At 33.1% G+C, this 19,534-nt stretch overlaps 1 protein-coding gene, 1 long non-coding RNA gene and 2 pseudogenes across 5 annotated transcripts; all 4 read right to left on the bottom strand.

Moving 5' to 3' along the window:
- Nucleotides 1-1,197: 1,197 nt before the first annotated feature.
- On the bottom strand, nt 1,198-8,386 carry LOC146939727 (uncharacterized). 2 transcript variants are annotated; one of them, XR_015033021.1, is made up of 2 exons: nt 3,129-8,386; nt 1,198-2,581 (listed from the first exon to the last, which is right to left on the bottom strand). It is a non-coding gene; the product is annotated as an uncharacterized LOC146939727 (long non-coding RNA). The 2 variants fall into 2 exon arrangements; XR_015033022.1 differs by having other exon boundaries at nt 3,937-8,386.
- On the bottom strand, nt 6,082-6,236 carry LOC146939728 (small nucleolar RNA snoR143; annotated as a pseudogene).
- A 2,921-nt stretch (nt 8,387-11,307) lies between the features above and the next one.
- On the bottom strand, nt 11,308-19,017 carry IDN2 (XH/XS domain-containing protein). Of its 3 annotated transcripts, none has more exons than XR_015033020.1 (9): nt 18,849-19,017; nt 16,783-17,731; nt 16,184-16,365; nt 15,135-15,224; nt 14,746-15,033; nt 14,058-14,267; nt 12,598-12,830; nt 11,818-11,896; nt 11,308-11,576 (listed from the first exon to the last, which is right to left on the bottom strand). XR_015033020.1 is itself a non-coding variant. In XM_085757477.1 (8 exons), exons 2-7 carry the CDS (start codon nt 17,702-17,704, stop codon nt 12,600-12,602), a joined length of 1,923 nt encoding a protein of 640 aa, XP_085613603.1. In that variant the 5' UTR covers nt 17,705-17,731; nt 18,849-19,017; the 3' UTR covers nt 11,308-11,576; nt 12,598-12,599. The 3 variants fall into 3 exon arrangements, 1 of the variants encoding a protein (XP_085613603.1); XR_015033019.1 differs by having other exon boundaries at nt 11,818-11,881; XM_085757477.1 differs by lacking the exon at nt 11,818-11,896.
- LOC146939726 (small nucleolar RNA snoR143) lies at nt 11,774-11,929 on the bottom strand (annotated as a pseudogene).
- Nucleotides 19,018-19,534: the final 517 nt, after the last annotated feature.

The following is a 19,534-nucleotide window of genomic DNA, read 5'->3' as shown; positions in this document are numbered from 1 at the left end:
TTAGTCCCCGAATAGGAAAGCAGTCGTCACTTTAGTCCCTGAATGCAGATAAATTGCAAAATAGTCCCTGAATGTAGACATTGTTAGTCAATTTAGTCCCTGAATGCATACTCTCTTAGTCAATTTAGTCCCTAAATGTAGACTACGGTAGTCACTTTAGTCCCTGAAATTGACCAACAAAGTCTACATTCAGGGACTGTTTTGCAATTTCTTTGCATTCAGGGACTAAAGTGACTATTCATTTCCCATTCAAGGACTAAAGTGACTAATTCCCCATAAAAAAAATACACGATCTTCTTTATCTTATGTTCATTTTTTATCTTTAATATAGTTATATATTTACTTATGTATTAGAAAAAATTATAAAAACTTGATATTTTAAAAATATTAATCGAGACAAATCCAACGTGATCATATATACTGCAATTTGTCTTTATACAATATTAGAAAATATGATGCACTTCAAACTAAGTCACTTATTTTAGGACAAAGAAAGTATTAAGAATATCAATGAAGTATGAAAATAAATTGATATTAGCTATCATTACCTAAACAAGGACTCACTTTTATGATATGTTGATCCCACAATTAAAATAAGGAAAATGCCAACATATAGAAATAGAACACATATAGAACACATGTTAATATACCAAAAATAAAAATTATGTATTGGATGATTATGCAAACTTATTTCTCAATATTTAAAAATTATTTTTCCCCTATACTTAGTATTTGTAAGATCCTTGTCATGTTCCCTAACCATAACCCTTAAATAATAAATAAACTAGGCATATGCAAGTCCCGTTTAAATTATCATATTATAAATAAATCATTTTTAAAATGTATCTATTTTTTTGACAAACATGTAATAACAAAAATATATTCTGCAAAATTGAAATAGATGCTTCAGCTCTCACTTCAGCTTCGTCCTCCATTTACCATTTTACTTTTTTAACAAAACATCTCAAAACCATTTCCTAATTTTCGAAAAAACAAATAAACGCTGGTACTAGCACTGTTCGCACTACGAATATTAATTACAGCAACTGTACGTTTCACACACAAAAAAGCCAGTGAAGCATTTTCATTAAACACTCCAATGATCAAAGCAACCTGCATAAGGGTGACTAGCAACCTAAAAAAAAACTATCTCAAAGCACCATTGGCTCGAAAACCCAATCAAAGACTAACAAAAACTGAACAAACAAAATTTTATTAACAACTTAAGTAGCAAAAAGAAATGCCATGAGTAGACCAATAGTACAATCACAAACTCATGTTCAATCAGTTTACTAAGGATATATTACAGCACTCTACCAAACCTCTATCTTATATATCAACCTCCTATAACATTAGTATAAAAACAACAGCATCTTCATCTAATGTTTTCTAACCAAGCAGTTCCTTATTGCAAACAGAACAACCTCTGCATTATGCTTCCAGCGCTGACCTCGTCGCCAATATTGAAAATCGACATTATTTGGTCTTCACTCTAAAGATTTCTTCAATCATATATCTGCTGCAATGAAACTACTTAAGTTGCCACAACTTCAATAGTAAGTATACTTGTGATAACTTACTTGTATAACTCAAAAAACATGGAATTCAATGTTTGCTTCTCAATTTAAACTAAATAAACAAACATATATAAAAGGTCAATCTATGAGATGGTATGAACATTTCTTAAGATATAACACTATCATTGCACATATGCTAAACAACTTAGTATTAGGATGCAATTCTATAGCATCCCCACATAACTTTATTCAGTATTTTGATCAATTGAAAAATGTTAAAGTAATTAATTTTTATTAAATTACTAGAGAACAAAAAGAGGACAAATGCAAAAACAGCAAATTGATTCCATAAAATTATTAATTTACATCACAATGAGCAATTAAACATAAGAAAATGTGAGATGGAATTAGTAGAAGTGTGAGACAAAAAACCTCAACACTCCGTGGATTCCATATCTACGGTTGTCTGGCTGCTGCCCAATTACAACAAACACACAATGTTTCTGAAAAACAGAAACAAGCAGTAGCTATAATCGAACTTTCTCTGTGCGCACACAATTTTCAACAAGAAGACAACAAAGTGTTTCCTTGTCCAAAACAAATCAGTACAGGAAAAAAAAAAATTACAACTCTGAGCAAAACAAATTTTTAAAAGAAATAAGTTAAAATAATCATAACAGAAAATCAGAAGGTTGAGGAGCTCATACCAAGAGTAAATTTTGAAAGATCTGTCACTGTGAGAAAACCCAAATTCAATTTAAGGGACAGCAAGAGAAAGAGGAAGAAGAGGAGAAAGAAGACGAAGATAGAATCTGAGATACCAAAGCCAAAACCCTTTGGTGACAAGGGTGTGACGGCACCTTCAAGTTCAGACCTTCTTTGTTTTCATTTTCTTCTCATTTTTTGGTGATATTGATAAGTGGAGCGAATCCTAACTCTGATAGAAGTTGGGTTCTAATTTTCCGATTGAATTGGATAATATTCTCCAACTAAAGGCCACTCTCATTATAATTATCACCCCTTTCTTTCTACCTTCAGCAAAACAGCTGAAAGCAATGAATTATCTGAAAATAATACATTGGTTGTGATGATTGAATAGAAGAGACATGATTCAAATTCTGCACAACAAACTATTTTTGTACTGTAACCATAGTTGCTGAATTCGGGTGACAAGAAAAAACATTATATGGAAATATAATTGGGTCCAAAAACAAAATCAGAGACAAATAAAGGTATCAAACTTCAATGACTCATTTTCCTTTCTAGAGACTCATCTTTAAGAGCAACTAATTGAGGCTTAAACTACAGATTATAATTATGAAAAATGATTTTTATTTGGTTTGTACACTTTACTCTTAAGATTTATGTTCTGTATAAACATTTCATATCAAATACTATATTGAAATTATTAAACTTGCTACGCCTTTAATAGCAAGTATACATGTGATAACTTATATAACTTCAAGAAGAATGAATTTAAGGGCAAAATTGAACAGTATCAATTAAGCATTTACAAATGCTTCAATTCAATGGTCACTTCCCAATTCGAAGTGATTAAACGAATGTAAACAAAAATGTAAATGTAGGAGATGGTGCATGCATTCCACTTACAAGAAATTAGGTATAAACATTTCCGAAGTTGGCACTTCCACTGTTGTACATATTACTCCAAGTTCACATTGTAATGGCTCATCAATTCTCACCAAATTCTAAAAATCAATACTTATCATGCAATTCTATGTCTAAAAAAAAAAAAGCAATTGTATACCATATCCCCACATAGTGTGAAAGCTCATAACATAAATCAAATTATTTGTAGAACAAAAAAAGTGCAACAGCAACAAATTGATTCCATACACTGAATCCATATGCACACTACTTAATGTCTTAAAAAAACTGAATAAAAAAAATATATCCTTGTCCGTACAGAATGTTAAAAATAAAAACTCAATTTTCAACAACCTAACCAAAAAGGTTCAGCACACATGATTTCCATTCCATAATAATTCATTTCATCCATTAATAAGAAATGAAAATCACAGTGTCAAACCAGTTTGAATAGATTGGGAAAATTGAAACAAGCACCAACTATAATCAGCAAAAATAAATACGAACAAAAGGTTTCCAATCCAAAACGGTAACTGTGCAGAAAAAACAAAACTATAACTCTGAACAAAACAAATAAGCTAAAATCATCATAAGAATGTAAAGGGCTCATATGAAGTGTAAATTTTGGCAGATCTATCACTGTAAAAAAAAAAACCCAATTCAAATCGAAGGGACAGTAACAAAGGGAGGAAGAGGAGAAAAAGAAGAAGACAGAATCTGAAGATGCCAAAGCCAAAACCCCTTTGGTGAAAAGGGTATAGCGGCACCTTCAACTTCTTATCTAGAAAATTGGTTTTTATTTCCCACATACCATTTGTGAAATGCGATGGATGGAATTGGGTATTGTTTCCCACATAAGACATTTTTTCTCTTTGTAATCATCGCCCATTTCGCCCATTTACTGATTCAACGAATGTAAACAAAAAGGTAAATGTAGGAGATGGTGCATGCATTCCACTTGCAAGAAATTAGGTAAACATTTTTGAAGCCGACACTTCCACAAGTTCACACTGTAATGGCTCATCAATGTCATCAAGTCTCGCCAAATTATAAGGATCAATACTTAACATGAAAATTCTATGTCTATAAAACATGCAATTGTCTACCGTCCCCACATATCTCAAGTGTGAAAGCTCATAACTTTTATCAAATTATTTAAATAGAACAATAAAGTGCAAATGAAAGAGAACAAAAAAAGTGCAAATGCAACAAATTGATTCCATACACTGCATCCATATGCACACTACTTAATGTCTTCTTCCTTGTTATAAAACCCCAAATTTTCTATCAAAACAAGAAATAAACAAAACAACTAAATTTAAACAGCAGATACAAACAAATAAGAAAATGTGAGATGGAATTAGTAGAATGATGAAACAAAAAAAAAACTCAGCATTTGTGGATTCCATCTCTATGGTTGTCTAGCTTCTGCTGTCCAATTACAACGAAACAAACAAAAACATTTTAGTAATTCATTGGTTCAATTTCATCTTCAACAACCTAACTAAAGCGAGTGCAGACATGTGCAGACATACTGCTTATGGTTTTCATGCTCGATTAATCCAATATGTCAATTAATCAGATATGAAAACCACAAACAATAATGTCAAATCCAGTTTGATTAGGTTGGGAAAAACTGAAAAAAGCAACTTCCCTTGTCCGCACAGAATATTACAAAATAAATTAAAAAATAAAAACAAAAACATTTTGGCGGGTCTTTCTATTCAATTTCCAACGACATAATCAATCTGGCTTTGACTTGTGATTTTCATTCCCGATTAATGTAATATACTCCTTCCGTCCCAAATTATAAGAAAAAAAAAACCCATTTTCTTTGTCCCAAATTATAAGCAAAAAAAACCAACTTTTATCATATTTAATTATGTTGTTTCAAAAAATTATCTTTTTCCAAAGGAAAATTAAATGCAAAGTGCAATCAATTTGCTCTCTCTTTCATTTTCTCAATAACCAATAACCAATGAAAATTGTTTTTACATCTTTCTATAAAACTTATTTCAAGGATAACACAAGAAACTATGTTGCAAACTACTATGTTTTTGCTTATAATATGGGATGGAGGGAGTATCTATTAATCGGACATGAAAATCACAGTATCAAACCCATATTGACTAGGTTGGGGAAAATTGAAACGAGCACCATTAATCAGATATGAAAATCACAGTATCAAACCCATTTTGACTAGGTTGGGAAAATTGAAACAAGCACCAGCAAATATAAATAAAAAAAGGTTTCCATCCAAACAGGAACTGTGCAGAAAAAACAAAAACTACAAACCAAATAAGCTAAAATCATAATAAGAATGCAAAATAAGAATGTAAAGGGCTCATATGAAGTGTAAAATTTGACAGATCTATCACTGTAGGAAAAAAAAAACCCAATTCAATTTGAAAGGACAGTAAGAGAAAGAGGAAGAGGAGAAAAAGAAGAAGACAGAATCTGAGATGCCAAAGCCAAAAGCCCTTTGGTGAAAAGGGTATAGCGGCACCTTCAACTTCTGACTTAGAAAATTGCTCTTTATTTCCCAACATAGCATTTGCGATGGATGGAATTGGGTATTATTTCCTACATAAGACATCTTCTCTCTTTGTAATCATCGCCCATTTCACCTTCAGCAAAACAGCTGAAGGTAAAGAACAGTGAAACTGACCCACACTTTATATAGACCACCACATTTTTCCTAGGTTTCATCTGTCCTAAGCATTTATTTATTTTTTAAATTTATCTTTAGAATTTTAAGCATTTATATAGACCACCACATTTTTCCTAGGGTTTCATCTGTCCTAAGCATTTATATACATTCACATAGTATATCTCTCATTTTCACTTTCTCTGATGCTGGAAAACAGAGAAAAATACATGGTGAACAAATATGCAACAATTAAACTAAATGAACAAAATTATTAATTTACATCTAAATGAACAACTAAACTACATAACATGTGAGATGGAATTAGTAGAAGTGTGAGACAAAAAACCTCAACACTCTGTGGATTCCATCTCTACAGTTGTCTGGCTGCTGCCCAATTACAAGAAACACACAAAGATTCTGAAAAACAGAAACAAGCAGTAGCTATAATCAAGCTTTTTCTGTATGCACAAAATCTTCAACAAGAAGACAACAAAATGTTTCCTTGTCCACAACAAATTCAGTGCAGGAAAAAGAAATTACAACTCTGAACAAAACAATTTTTTCAAAGAAATAAGTTAAAATAACCATAACAATAGAAAATCAGAAGTTTGAGGGGTTCATGCCAAAAATAAATTTTGAAAGATCAGTCACTATGGAAAAAACAAGAGAAAGAGGAAGAAGAGGAGAAAGAAGACAAAGACAGAATCTGAGATACCAAAGGTGACAAACGTGTGACGGCACCTTCAAGTTCCGACCTTCTTTGTTTTCATTTTCTTCTCTTTTTTTGTTGATATTGATAAATAGAGCAAATCCTAACTCTAATAGAAGTTGGGTTTTAATTTTCCGATCCAATTGGATATTATTCTCCCACTAAAGGCCTCTCTCATTATAATCATCACCCCTTTCTTTTCACCCTCAGCAAAACAACTGAAAGCAATGAACAAACTATTCTTGAATAAAAGAGACATGATTTAAGTTAAATTCTGCACAACAAACTATTCTTGTATTGTAACCATAGTTGCTACATAGGAGTGACGAGCAAAAACATTATCTGAAAACATAATTGGCTCAAAAAACAAAATCTAAGACATATAAAGGTATCACACTTCAATGACTCCTTATTCTTTCTAGACACCCATCTTTAAGAGCAACTAATTGAGGCTTAAACTACAAATTATAATACTGAAAAATGATATTTACAATATTTGGTTTGTATATATATATTTTTTTTGTATAGAATCTGGTTTACACCAAATGGTGGGACCCCTCCCCGGACCCTGCATATGCGGGAGCTCTAGTGCACCGGGTTGCCCTTTTTATAGAATCTGGTTTGTACACTATACTACATTGAAATTATTGAACTTGCTACGCATTTAATAGCTAATATATATGCGATAACTTACTTATAGAACTCCAACAAAAAAAAAATTGAAGGGCACAACTGAAGCTGACACTTTCACCGTTCACATATTAGTGCAAGTTCACACTGTAATGGTTCATCAATGTCATCAAGTCTCACCACATTCTTAGGATCAATACTTAACATGCAATGCTATGTCTAAAAAAATGCAATTTTATACCATCCCAACATACCTCAGTATTGATAATATACAAGAGTGAAAGCTGATAACTTTTATCAAATTATTACAAGAGAACAAAAAAAGTGAAAATGCAACAAATTGATTCCATACACCTTATCTATATTCATACTACTTTATGTTTTATTATTAAAAAACCCCCAAATTCTCTATCAAAATAAGACATACACAAAGCAACTAAATTTAAATAGCAGATACAAACAATAAAAAAATGTGAAATGAAATTAATAGAATGATGAGACAAAAAAACTCAGCATTTGTGGATTCCATTTGTCTAGCTGCCACTTCATAATTACAAATACAACAATACCCCACAAAACCATTTTAGTGGTTGATTAGTTTGATTCACAACCTAATCAAACTTAGCTCACACATCAATAGTTTTCATGCTCGATTAATGCAACATGTCGATTAATGAAACATGGAAACTATAGACTGTGCAAACTCAGTTTGATTATGTTAGGATTTCATCTTCAACAACCTAATAAAACTCAATTCAACATATACCGCTATGGTTTTTATGCTTGAATAATCCAATACATCAATTAATCAGGTATGAAAAAACCACAGACGCTAGTGTCAAAACAGTTTAATTAGGTTGGGGAACAAAAAAACAAGGAACCCTGAACAAAACAGATTTTTAAAACAAAAAGCTAAAATCATCATAACAAAGGGAAAATCATATTGTGAAGGGGCTCATGTGAAGTGTAAATTTTGATAGATCTATCACTGTAAGAAACAAACCCAATTCAATTTGAAAGGACAGTAAGAGAGAGGAAGAGGAGAAAAAGAAGAAGACAGAATCTGAGATGCCAAAGCCAAAAGCCCTTTGGTGAAAAGGGTATAGCGGCACCTTCAACTTCTGACTTAGAAAATTGCTTTATTTTCCAACAGAGAATTTGCGATGGATGGAATTAGGTATTATTTCCCACATAAGACAACTTCTTCCTTTGTAATCATCGCCCCTTTCGGTTCACCTTTAGCAAAACAGCTGAAGGCAGTCAACAATGAAACTGACCCACACTTTATATAGACGGCTACATTTTTCTAGGACTTACCTTTCCTAAACATTTATTTATTTTTTAGATTTATCTTTAGAATTTTAGATGTTGAAAAATACTTACTCCTTTTGTCAAACAAAGATAGATAAATTAATTAATTAATTTTTTGACACAAAATAAATAAATTAATTAAAAAATCTTCGTTTATCTACTCTTATTTATATAAAAAAAAGTGAGAAATAGATAATTAAGAATAATAAAAAAAATTCCTATGCATTAGTGGTGAAAGATCGAATTTCTAAACACATAATTAAAATTAAATTTGTCAAAAAAAGACATAATTAAAATTAAAAGATTCAATAAATAACTGACCAACTATATCATATCATGCTAATGTCTCGTTTCTTCAAAAAAAAAATGTATCGTTAAAGTATTTTTTTTACGCCGATGTTACCCTCTATTGAAAACTATAAAGGTCATGTCTAGTGCTACAAGACACTAGTTAAAAAACAAAAAAAAAAGTATTTTTTGCATTGAAAACAACATTTTCTACACATTTAAATATTTGATTACTTAAATTTTAAGAAATTTTTATTGTACTTGTTTCCTTAATCATTGTTCCGAAGCACTAGTTAACATTTTTCAAATTATAATTATAATGAATTTAAGGTAAAGAAAATTAGTATTCTCAACCAAATATATATTTTATGTTACATTCACTTCATATGGTATTTTACAATAACTCATTTCATATGTTTTCTAACTACAATAAAATTATTGTATTTTCACTCCATAAAAAATTATTGTATTTATAAATCAATATAATATCAAAAATATTGATAAGTACCGACTCGAAAACATAGAGCCAAGCCCAACATATATATAACCTTCTCTCCCCAGTGAGGATGTAAATTGACACATTAACTCGTCGTTTAATAAATTCAACCATAAAGTTTGGAGGGGAAAAAAAAAGTCTATGTACTTTTTATTACTTGGAATGCCATGCATATCAATATTAGTGTGGAAAATATTTCAAAATAGGATTGCTACAAACATTCATCTATACAAAAGATGAGTGATTAGCTCCGGGCTGCTGCATTGTGTTGGAAATTATGGAGAAGAGTCTGTTGTTCATCTACACTGAGTGTATAGTGTTTGCGAAAGTTTGGTACAAATTTTGTGAGTGCTTTGACATCTATACTGCTCTGCATAAGGATTGCTCGGCATATTTGGATAAGTTTGCGGGGCTCAGGCATGGCAATGGGACGGGGTGGGAACGGGTTTTGCCTTCCCCATGCCCATTCCCTACTCCCATACATTTACCCGTTACCCTACCCATACCCAGCGGGGATAAAAAATTGAATCTCATCCCATCCCCAATGAGTTCGGGTATTTTCGCCCCATCCCCGTAGTGAATCAATTTTTTTTTAAGCTTCAGTCGTAATACTTTAATGCATTATCCAAGAATTTGCGCTCATTCTAACATTTCCTAACCGAATAATTTGGTTGTTCCTTTAACCATCAATGAAAGTATTTATATCATGATAGTTATCAAACCAAATAACATGACATATTATCAACCCCCTCAACAAAAACATGACCTTTTTACATTCGGGTAGGGTTTGGGTATGTGTTTGGGGTGGGTAAATATATCCCCGTCACCCATCCCGTACCCGTATTATGAAATCGGGGAAAACCCAAACCCAGTCAAATCGGGGAAAACCCGTCAAATCGGGGTTGGTTTGGGCGGGTACCCATGGGCACGGGTTTTATTGCCATGCCGCCGGGGCTAATTGACGGTGGTAGATCCAATTCAAAGAGAGTAAAAGTGGTGCGGTTCGCGTGCATTTGGAGCATTTGAAAGGCAAGAAACATTAAACTATTTCAAAATAAAGAAACTTCCATTGAAAAGATAGTATAAGTGGTGAAATTGTCGTCCAGGAGTCGGCTAAGCATTAAAGCAAGTGATCTCGGTTACATCATTTTTCAATGGTGTTTGAATCCAAGCTCTTGTCTCGGTTTGTCGCCGTCAAGAAGTTAGTTGTATCTCTCTGGTCCAATTTTGGAAAAGGTTGAAGTGTTGAGTATTTTGGAATACTTCAGGCAGTAGGTAGGTTGTTGGTCAAGGGGTTGGTTTGCAGGGTCACGTTTTTTCTGCATCTGTTTCCAAATAAGATACTCCATTTATATTGCTGAATTAATTAGTTTAGAGAGAGTACCATATTGCAAGTCTTTCTTAATTGGTCTGCGGATTGGTTTGCTGTCAGTAAAAATTGGAGAAGTACTCTTTTAAGTGTTGGGCAGTCTGTTAGGTGAATTCAAATCATCAAAGACTGAATTGGTGGTGATTAGAGGAGGATATTTAGACTGGTGACTTTCTTGATTGTAAGCTAATCGAGTCTATTCCAAAACATGAGGCATGTAGCAAGCATGCAATCATACATTCATTCCCTCTTTCATTTGCTAAATTTTAATTGCAATCAATTATATCCGTGAAATATTGTTCATTTAGATAGGGTAGAAATGGTATAAGCTGTAAATTTATGCAGACAGTGGTTTATGTGTTTTGCTTCCTAGTGACATCTTGTGATCGGGTATCTATTTCAATAAAATAAATAAATTTTGCTTTTCTCCAACAAAAAAAAATTAGCACCTAAATTTCAAAACTCGTTTCATCTGTTTTTGTTGAATGTTGTTGCCACGACTTGTTTTGATAGAAAATTTTATTTGACATATATCTAATTATTGCTTAGAATTTTAGTTATAATACGCAACAATCATCAGACCGTCAATTAGGCTATACACTTACTCTTGGCACGAAGCCATAAAGGCTAACAGATGAATTGCATGCGCGCGCACACACTACTTAGTTTTGATCAAGACCTGGATACGCAAAACAAAATCATCTCTCACTAACAGAAAGAGAAACATGCTAACACAGAACAAATAATATATTCATACAAGTTTAACATCAATATATGTCTTCTCCCATGCTAGAGATAATACAAAGGCAGACACTACAAAAGCAGTTTGAGTCTCAGCAAGTCTAATTGTCTAGTGAAACTAACCAGTTTAACATGATCATAAATTACTTGATTTATGCACAACCTTAATCTTCGGTTTGCAGCTCTACAAATATGGATACATGCTAACCAGCCGCCATGCACAAATTATTCTCTCGGACAATGCAACATGACTATTCCTGCCATCAACAAAACATGAAATGATAATTAAAACAGTAGCAAATGAAAATGCAGCAAATTGATTCCAAACATAGGATCCATGTGCATGCTACTTTATCTCTTCCTAATTACAAACCCCAAAATTAGAAATCTCCAAAAGTTATGCCAAAAATTAAAAATTACATAAAAATGAACAATTAAGCAGCTAAAAATAAGAAAATATGAGATGGAATTAGTAGCGTGGAGAGAATAAAACTCAACATCTGTGGATTCCATCTCTACGGTTGTCCGGCCGCTGCTCAATTTCAACAAATCCACAATGTTTCTGAAAAAAATTATCCTTTTTGGTCAAGGAAAACATGTTCGTCAGAAACATACAGTAGCTCTAATCAAGCTTTTTCTGTACACACTAAATCTACAACAAGAAAACAACAAAGGTGTTTTCTTCATCCAAAACAAAACCAGTGCAAAAAAAGAAACTGCATAAATAAACAAAACAAATTTTTATAATGAAAATAAGATAATACTAAAAAAAAAAAAATCAGAAGGTTGAGGGGCTCATATCAAGTGTAAATTTTTGAAAGATCTATCACTGTGGGAAAAAAACCCAATTCCATTAAAGGGACTGTAAGAAAAAGCAAAGACAAAGAGGAAGAGGAGAAAGAAGAAGACAGAATCTGAGACACCAAAGCCAAACCCTTTGGTGGGGTGTGACGGCACCTTCAGTTTCTGACTTATATATATATATTATTATTATTTTATTTTTGATATTGATAGAAACTGGTTTCGGATTTTCCGATGGAATTGGGAATTTCCCACTTAAGGCCTCTCTCATTCTAATCATCGCCCTTTTCTAGTAAAAGTAATCATATGGAAGGGGGTTATCATAAACCACTTGTAATTTCTTGAGAAGAGATTCAAAGAAGTAACTTAGGTGGCTGTTACTTTTAAGTAACTACGGTACAACAGTTGGTCTTCGATTCATAATGCTCAAGAGAAAATTACAGTAACATAGGTAAAGTAATAAAGTTGTAAACAAACCTTCACAACATTCCTTTCTTCTTGCGTTTCCAGCAGTCCAACAAAAACTTCACTCCTTCTTGCAAAGTTGCTCTCCTTCCCGCTTTATAGTTCCATAACTCTGAGGTTACATATCTCCCACTAGGATTATATTCATTAATCTCCGTTAAAGATGCCACCACGGCACTATATGCCTTTTCACCCACTTCTTTTCTCAGTCCATTCAGCTTTTCATCGTCATCTTTAATAATTTCCTGGAATGAAAAATGCGTAGAACCAGATAACCAAGTGCAATCGTTAGGAGTTTCACAAAAAAAAAATATTGTATAATAAAACGAATCTGAAACCATTATACAGATAAAATAGATATATTAGAAATAAACTGTCCTAAAGCAGTGGGGGGAAATAAAAGTTAATGGTGCACTTTTGTCCTTGTCAATTTAATCATCAATGGTGACCAAAGCACATTATTAAGATCTTCAGACAGACTTTCCTAAATATAGTCATCTTAGATAGTAGGAATCTTCCAAAATAGTTGAATAAAGAGCAATTAACTATAAGGTAATATCAAGAATCTCAGGATATTATAGGGAATCGGAATCAGCTATGAGTATTACTGTATTCACAAACCAGACTTCTCTCTTCTGAACTAATATTAATCTGATCATTATCAAAGGGATTGCAATTTACATGGTATATTGTAAAATATATATATATATATATATATATATATATATATATATATATATATATATATTCACATGGTATATCTCTCATTCTCACTTTCTCTGATGCTGGAAAACAGAGAAAAATACACGGTGAACAAAAATGCAACAAGTCCTTTAAGGGATTACTAAATATTCCACCTCAATTCTTCTATGTTCCACCCTTCCTCTCCTGCTTTTATTCTCGTTTCCCACAAACTAATTCCTACTCCCCCCACTACCACTCATTTTGGTATTCACTCATACTCTATCACCATTACTACTGCCCATCACTTTCCCCGTATAATACACCTAAGTAACAAGGATTTTGCATAATTGAACATATCATATCTGCAACTTTTGCAGAGTATTTTACTTTTTGTTGTTTAAACCTTCCGGGCTTTCAAACACAGAATGAGAAAGTGCAGTTGTTTCTCAAGGAATGCATACTCCAAAGTTAAAAATACAGTTACTGGCGCCTACGCTTGGCTGTCTGGTCATTCTCTCACCTATTAATCCCCTACCATATTTCCAAACAGCACATACTTTTTTCGAGACCAGTAAATCACTTGGATACAAAAAGAGAAGGAATTACATTTACAGGTTCAGAAGGCCAAATAGTTCCAATCAAGAGTAGAGTCAACCAAAATATTGACTATCTTCATGAAGAGGTAATATATATATGTAAAAAATTAACCAAAATTGATTAAAAGTGATAATGAAGCATGTAGATTTCTGGATAATTTTATGAGAACTAAATGTTGAACATAAACCTACCTTTTCTTTCCCTTCAATCATGACAACTTTGAATGGATGCCAATCTGGGTCTTTTAGATACTCTTCCCACAATGAACATAGTTCTGAAGCTTTGTCTTCAGCTTCCTCCTCATTATATCTTTTCTTCATAGCTTCAAGGAACGGTCCAGTGTCAAGTTCCCCCATTCTCTTCACACCAATATGGACTCGAGTACCTATATCTTTAATGCCCTACAAGATAGAGAAAGCATTATTACTAAATCTTTCAAGCAGTATTGAACAGTAAAATGTATAAAAAAAAGGTTTGAAAATTGCAAGAATTTTTCAGAACACCAAGTCCATTATAAAAGTAATGTAAAAAACAAGTAGTGAACCTTTCAAGTGACGTTGGACAGTAAAAAGAATAAGAAAGCTTTTAAAAATTGCAAGAGCTTTCAAAATATCAAGTTCATAATAAAAGCAATGCAACAAATAAGCAGTGAATAATGAATATTGACAAAAGCACAACTTACACATATAGGAAGAGAAATGCAACGTATATACAGACACACATATACTGCTGTGTTTCATAAAATAATTTAAACATGCAAGTCAAATCATCAACAAAAAAAAAATATTAGGTCAATGATCCAAATAATTCAAGTATGAAAGAATTGGAAAATGGAAGCCTCTTCTGCATGCGAAGATGTATCTGGAAAAAAGTACTTACATTAATCAATTCTTTTCGAGCATCCTGCAGTTCATCGTTACTCTTACGCTCCTTGATGATTAGTGTTTGGTTCAGTGCATCTAAGTCTTGAAGAGACTGTTCCTTCTCCCTCAAACCCATATGCAAATCATCTACCTTCTTCAAAACTTCTACATCTTCGTCATCTTCTATGTGCTTCAACACACTTAGTGATCCTTTTAGTTGCTGAATCTCCAGTTCCAGCTTTTGTTTCATATCCAGTTGTCTTTCAAGCTGAATGATTTTAGCATGGAGCTGTTCTTTTTGTTTCTGTATAAATAGAAATTCAACTAGCATAAATACCATGCTACTCTGAACCTGACAAGCACGCTTTTGATCATCAACAAAACTTAAAGAAAAGCAATACAGACCTTCTGATCTTCAGCCAGTTTCATAACATTTATATCTGCTTTCTGTTGCTCCAGAGAAGCCATCTGAAGAGAGCTATTTCTCGTTGCATTCTGCAAAGACAATAAATGCCAGCAGAGTTAAACAAAGCCTTCTGCAAGCTTCTGAAGCAAATTACTATTTTAAATAATCTCAGAGACACGGTAAGAACATATTATGTCAAAATTTCTTAAGAAATATTTTTCTTAGGCTATGTTTAAATATCAAATAGTAAGTGGAATGGAAAGGAGAAAAAGACTTTTTACTCCCATACCCCCAAATAGGAGGGAGGAAAAGAGTTTTACAGGATGGAACAGAACAAATGCATTCAATAAAATTCCATTGCAATGCATCCAATATGGAATTTTATTGGAGACTCTTATTCTCCCTCATTACCCGAATTTCATATCATTAAAAACATAGCATATAACCACTCATTGGAGTTCGCCATTTTAAGTAGAGCCAACAATTACTGTTAAATATTGGTACCATCCGTTTCACATCACTTGTGATTTAAGCAACAAGGGACGGGATCACTGCCTAGATGAAAATCAGAGACACAGACCGTTAAACACAGATAGACAGATTATCTGCAGCAACTGAGAATTGAATCATGAGATACTTTCCATTTTAAAGTAAATACATCAACAATCCAGACACTTGTTTTGGATTCACACCCTTTAACAACATACTACTCAAACAGAAACCAGTTTTAATCATATTTCCAGTCTTCCGACTCTTTCCAGAATTAATCATCCATAGATTCAACTGAAAATGATTTTCCAACCAATCATTCCATGATCATCAAACATGCTAAGTAAAGTGGAAATTGATTAAACTTGGTTGATAAATCCTTAATTGAAAGCAGCAACACATCTAAAGTATCAATCATATGGACAATAATTTGACAAAAAACCATATTAATAACAATCAATATGTTAAAACAAAAAAACGTGTTTCTCCAATACAAATTCTACAGGAATCCCAATCATAGTATGCCAGAGGGGATGGAGCAAAAATCAAAACATTATACCTCCTCCATCTCTTCTAGCAACTTTCTTCTTTCACTTTCATTATGTGCTTCACGCTTTTCCAATGTGATTCTCCGCGACTCAAGCTCACTTTTCTGAGTTTCCAGTTGCGACTTAAGCTTTTCGTGATCATTAAAAATCCTTTGGAAGTGATCCTTTGCACTTGACTGTATTTTCTTTATCTCTAAATACAAGGAATCATTGCATAAAACAATGTTGTTACAAAAGATCACAAAATTTAAAAATAATAATCAATTCTTAAAAGTGTAAAATAAAGTTCCAGCATAATATTCTTCAGAAATCAATCGAACGATGCCAAACTTTATTTATGGTGCAACCGTTGCAATGATCCTAGCAGTATGTGGCTATTTCCGGACCTGTCAGATCCCTCTTAATTGTCAAATTCAGAATCAACCCATTGGTCCAGAAACCACCACACTGGCAGTTGTATAACCAAAGCGCCAGTTGCAAGTTGCACTACATAACTGTACTTCTAGAACTTGACACAAATCAGAAACACGAAAAAACTAAATACCCACAACTACCACAAGTCCTGATCCAAATTATTGAAAAGTAACTCGGGCTCAATAAATATAGATACCTTCATTATAAGCTTGAATGAGCTGATCTTTTTCTGTCATAGCAGAATTCATTTTGGCTGTAGTCTCAGTGCATCTTGCTTCTATCTCAATTAAGTGCTTGTTTTTGACCTCAATAATGTTGGTCAAATTGGACACGAGTTTATCCTGCTTTCGAGCTTGTTCTTCCTGAAGTTCAGGTATGGTTTTGATATCGCCCATCTTTCGCAGATGTTCACCAATGATATTGTTCTTTTTGTAGTCATCAGCTCGGGCAACCCATGCATAAAGACCCGACTTCGGCTCTGTATTAACAAACCAATCCTTTTTCCCGTGATGGTCTGATGCATATGCTTTTTCAAATGCGAGTGCATTATCTAAGCCGGGCCAGTCTTTATAGAATTCCACAAGGGCGGTACCAGAGTGACCTCGGAAATTCCACAGAGGATTGACTCGATATGGATTGAAACCCCTGCGTCTATACTCATCCCTAAGCTTGGAACCACTAGCCCCAACAGCACGCCCATCTTGTGCCCTGCTAGTGGGAATATTAACTATAACTCCAATCCAAGGCCAAACAAACTGCTCATCAGAATCAATAGAAGTGTCTGTGTCACCGTTATCAGCACCGTTATCAGTTGGTTCCGATGGAGTATCTATATTCATAAGATCCTTTTCCAAATATTTCACTAAAGCCAAATGAGTAGCCTTTTCTCTTGGCTTTCTCTTCTGTGAACTACTCTGACCCACCCCAGAAGCATGTTGCAGGAGTTCGTTGTACAAATAATCCCGTTTTCTTTTCTTAGGACAGTATGGACAAGTGAACTTCTCATCCGAGGTTTTCACATTCTGACTTCCACTTTTCAGTTCTTCATAACATTTTTCCTCATACTCACTTATCTCAGAATCACTTATATCAGTATCCTCCTCAGAGCTCTGAGACATTGTAGTTTCTCCTAGCCTTTATACCACCTGAAATACAAATTCAGTGTTAGCACTTAGTACTGACTATTGCTCTGTTGCTTCACAGATTATACCAATTTGAGCTTATCTACTGGCATAAATTTGGTGAGACTGTTTGGTAGGGCTTATGAAAACAGCTTATGACAATTTTCACAAGCTTTTTTCAGCTTATTTTCATAAATTCTCCAATATAGTTTATAAAAACAGATACAAAAGCAATTTAACTTCATTTTATCTTACTCCCTCCGGTCCTTTTTACAAGAGACAAAATTGGTCAACTAAAGTTGATGTATTTGGTTCATATTTTCATAATATAGACCAAATACATTAACTTTTGTTGACCCATTTGTTTCTTATAAAAAGGACCGGAGGGAGCATGATATTAAAATTGCTTATGTAAGCTTATGCATAAGTGCTTATCATGATAAGCACTTGTGCTATAAGTTGCAAATAAGCTGCTTATCCAAACAGGCCCTAAATCCTGTCAGTGTCTTATTTCAAGCTTGGCAAAACACCAAAGTAGAACAGAAATTTCATTAACATCTAAATTTCTTTGAAAAATTAGCAAGTACAACATTCCCTCAAATGTGTGACTTGACATATAAACACACAACCTTAAAATAACCTAAAAAACCATCTAAATTCAATTTAACAATAAAAAACACAAAAAGTAAAATCTCCAAAACCCTTCAAACTTCAGATTAATAACATGCATCAAGTCCCCTTAAGTCAACATGAGACATTCTTCACTAATCATGCATGCAATAATCTACAATTATCACTAATCATGCAGTAATCAACAATTAACAAAAAACTCCTCGTAAAAATAAAAATAAAAAGTTGAAACATTGGTTCTGTTTTCCCCACTAATCAAACAATTATCAAACCCACAATTCAGTTGATAATCAAAATCAAAATGAAAAGTTTAAAAAAACTCATCCTAAAAATAAAAATGAAATACATTAATTCACATGTTAAACCCAAAAATCAATTAAATTCACTGATATCTTGAAATTAAACCGAAAAAACAGTGAAAATTTGAGAAACAAAAAGAGAAAGGAGGTGCATGAGGAAATAGAGAAATGCAGAAATGGGAATTTGCCGAATTGAGTGATGAAATTATGACCTAAGAAAAATTGGAAGTGGAAGGAAAATGGATCTGGAAAAAGAAAGTATGACCTAACGCTCTCTAAGAAGAGAGTTTAGGTCATAAAAACAAAATGATGAGGTTCTCAAAATATTAGGGATTTGACAATGGAATCTCTTTCTCTCTGCTATCTTCAGCTATTCACTGTGACCGTGTGAGTGTGTGTGACTACTTTTACACACCACAAACAACACTAGGGGAATGTTCCTGTGTGGTGAGGTCTTGGCTTCTTTTTGTGGTCTCTACTCTTTTTTTAACCATCCGATTAGGAGGTGAAAAGATTGCTGAGAATCAGGAATATCGAAAAGTAAGTAAAGTGTAGTTAATAAATATTTTCCACATAACAATCAAACTTGGATTATTTTAAACAATCTATTGAATTTATTAACTACTTGAAACTTTGCTTAGTTTTATTGTCTTAACATTTTTTAAAAGGTCAAATTAACCCATTAAAATTGGGGAAACTTTTTTTAGACACAACCACAAATGATACTCCCTCCGTCCTTCAATAGATGACCTAGTTGACAATATACATTATTGTCTTGACATACTTTGACTATATTTTTCTACTAATTCACAAAGATAAATAATATCATGTAAGATGTTGTTGGATTCGTCTCGATGAATATTTTTAAAATATTAAATTTTCATAATTTTTTTTAGTA

This window comes from Medicago sativa, chromosome 3 (assembly GCF_051527215.1).
Source record: "Medicago sativa cultivar Bolivia chromosome 3, Bolivia_mono, whole genome shotgun sequence".
Classification (NCBI taxonomy): domain Eukaryota; kingdom Viridiplantae; phylum Streptophyta; class Magnoliopsida; order Fabales; family Fabaceae; genus Medicago; species Medicago sativa.
The sequence above is the reverse complement of the archived record's forward strand: the minus strand, read 5'-3'. Positions and strand labels throughout refer to the sequence as shown.

What these genes read in the sequence shown, in the direction of transcription:
- IDN2 (XM_085757477.1), bottom strand. Translation starts at nt 17,704, where the DNA reads ATGTCTCAGAGCTCTGAGGAGGATACTGATATAAGTGATTCTGAGATA. An exon ending in AACTGGCTGAAGATCAGAAG is followed by an intron (nt 15,034 to 15,134) that starts GTCTGTATTGCT and finishes CTATTTATACAG; the next exon opens with AAACAAAAAGAACAGCTCCA. An exon ending in CTCGAAAAGAATTGATTAAT is followed by an intron (nt 14,268 to 14,745) that starts GTAAGTACTTTT and finishes TCTATCTTGTAG; the next exon opens with GGCATTAAAGATATAGGTAC.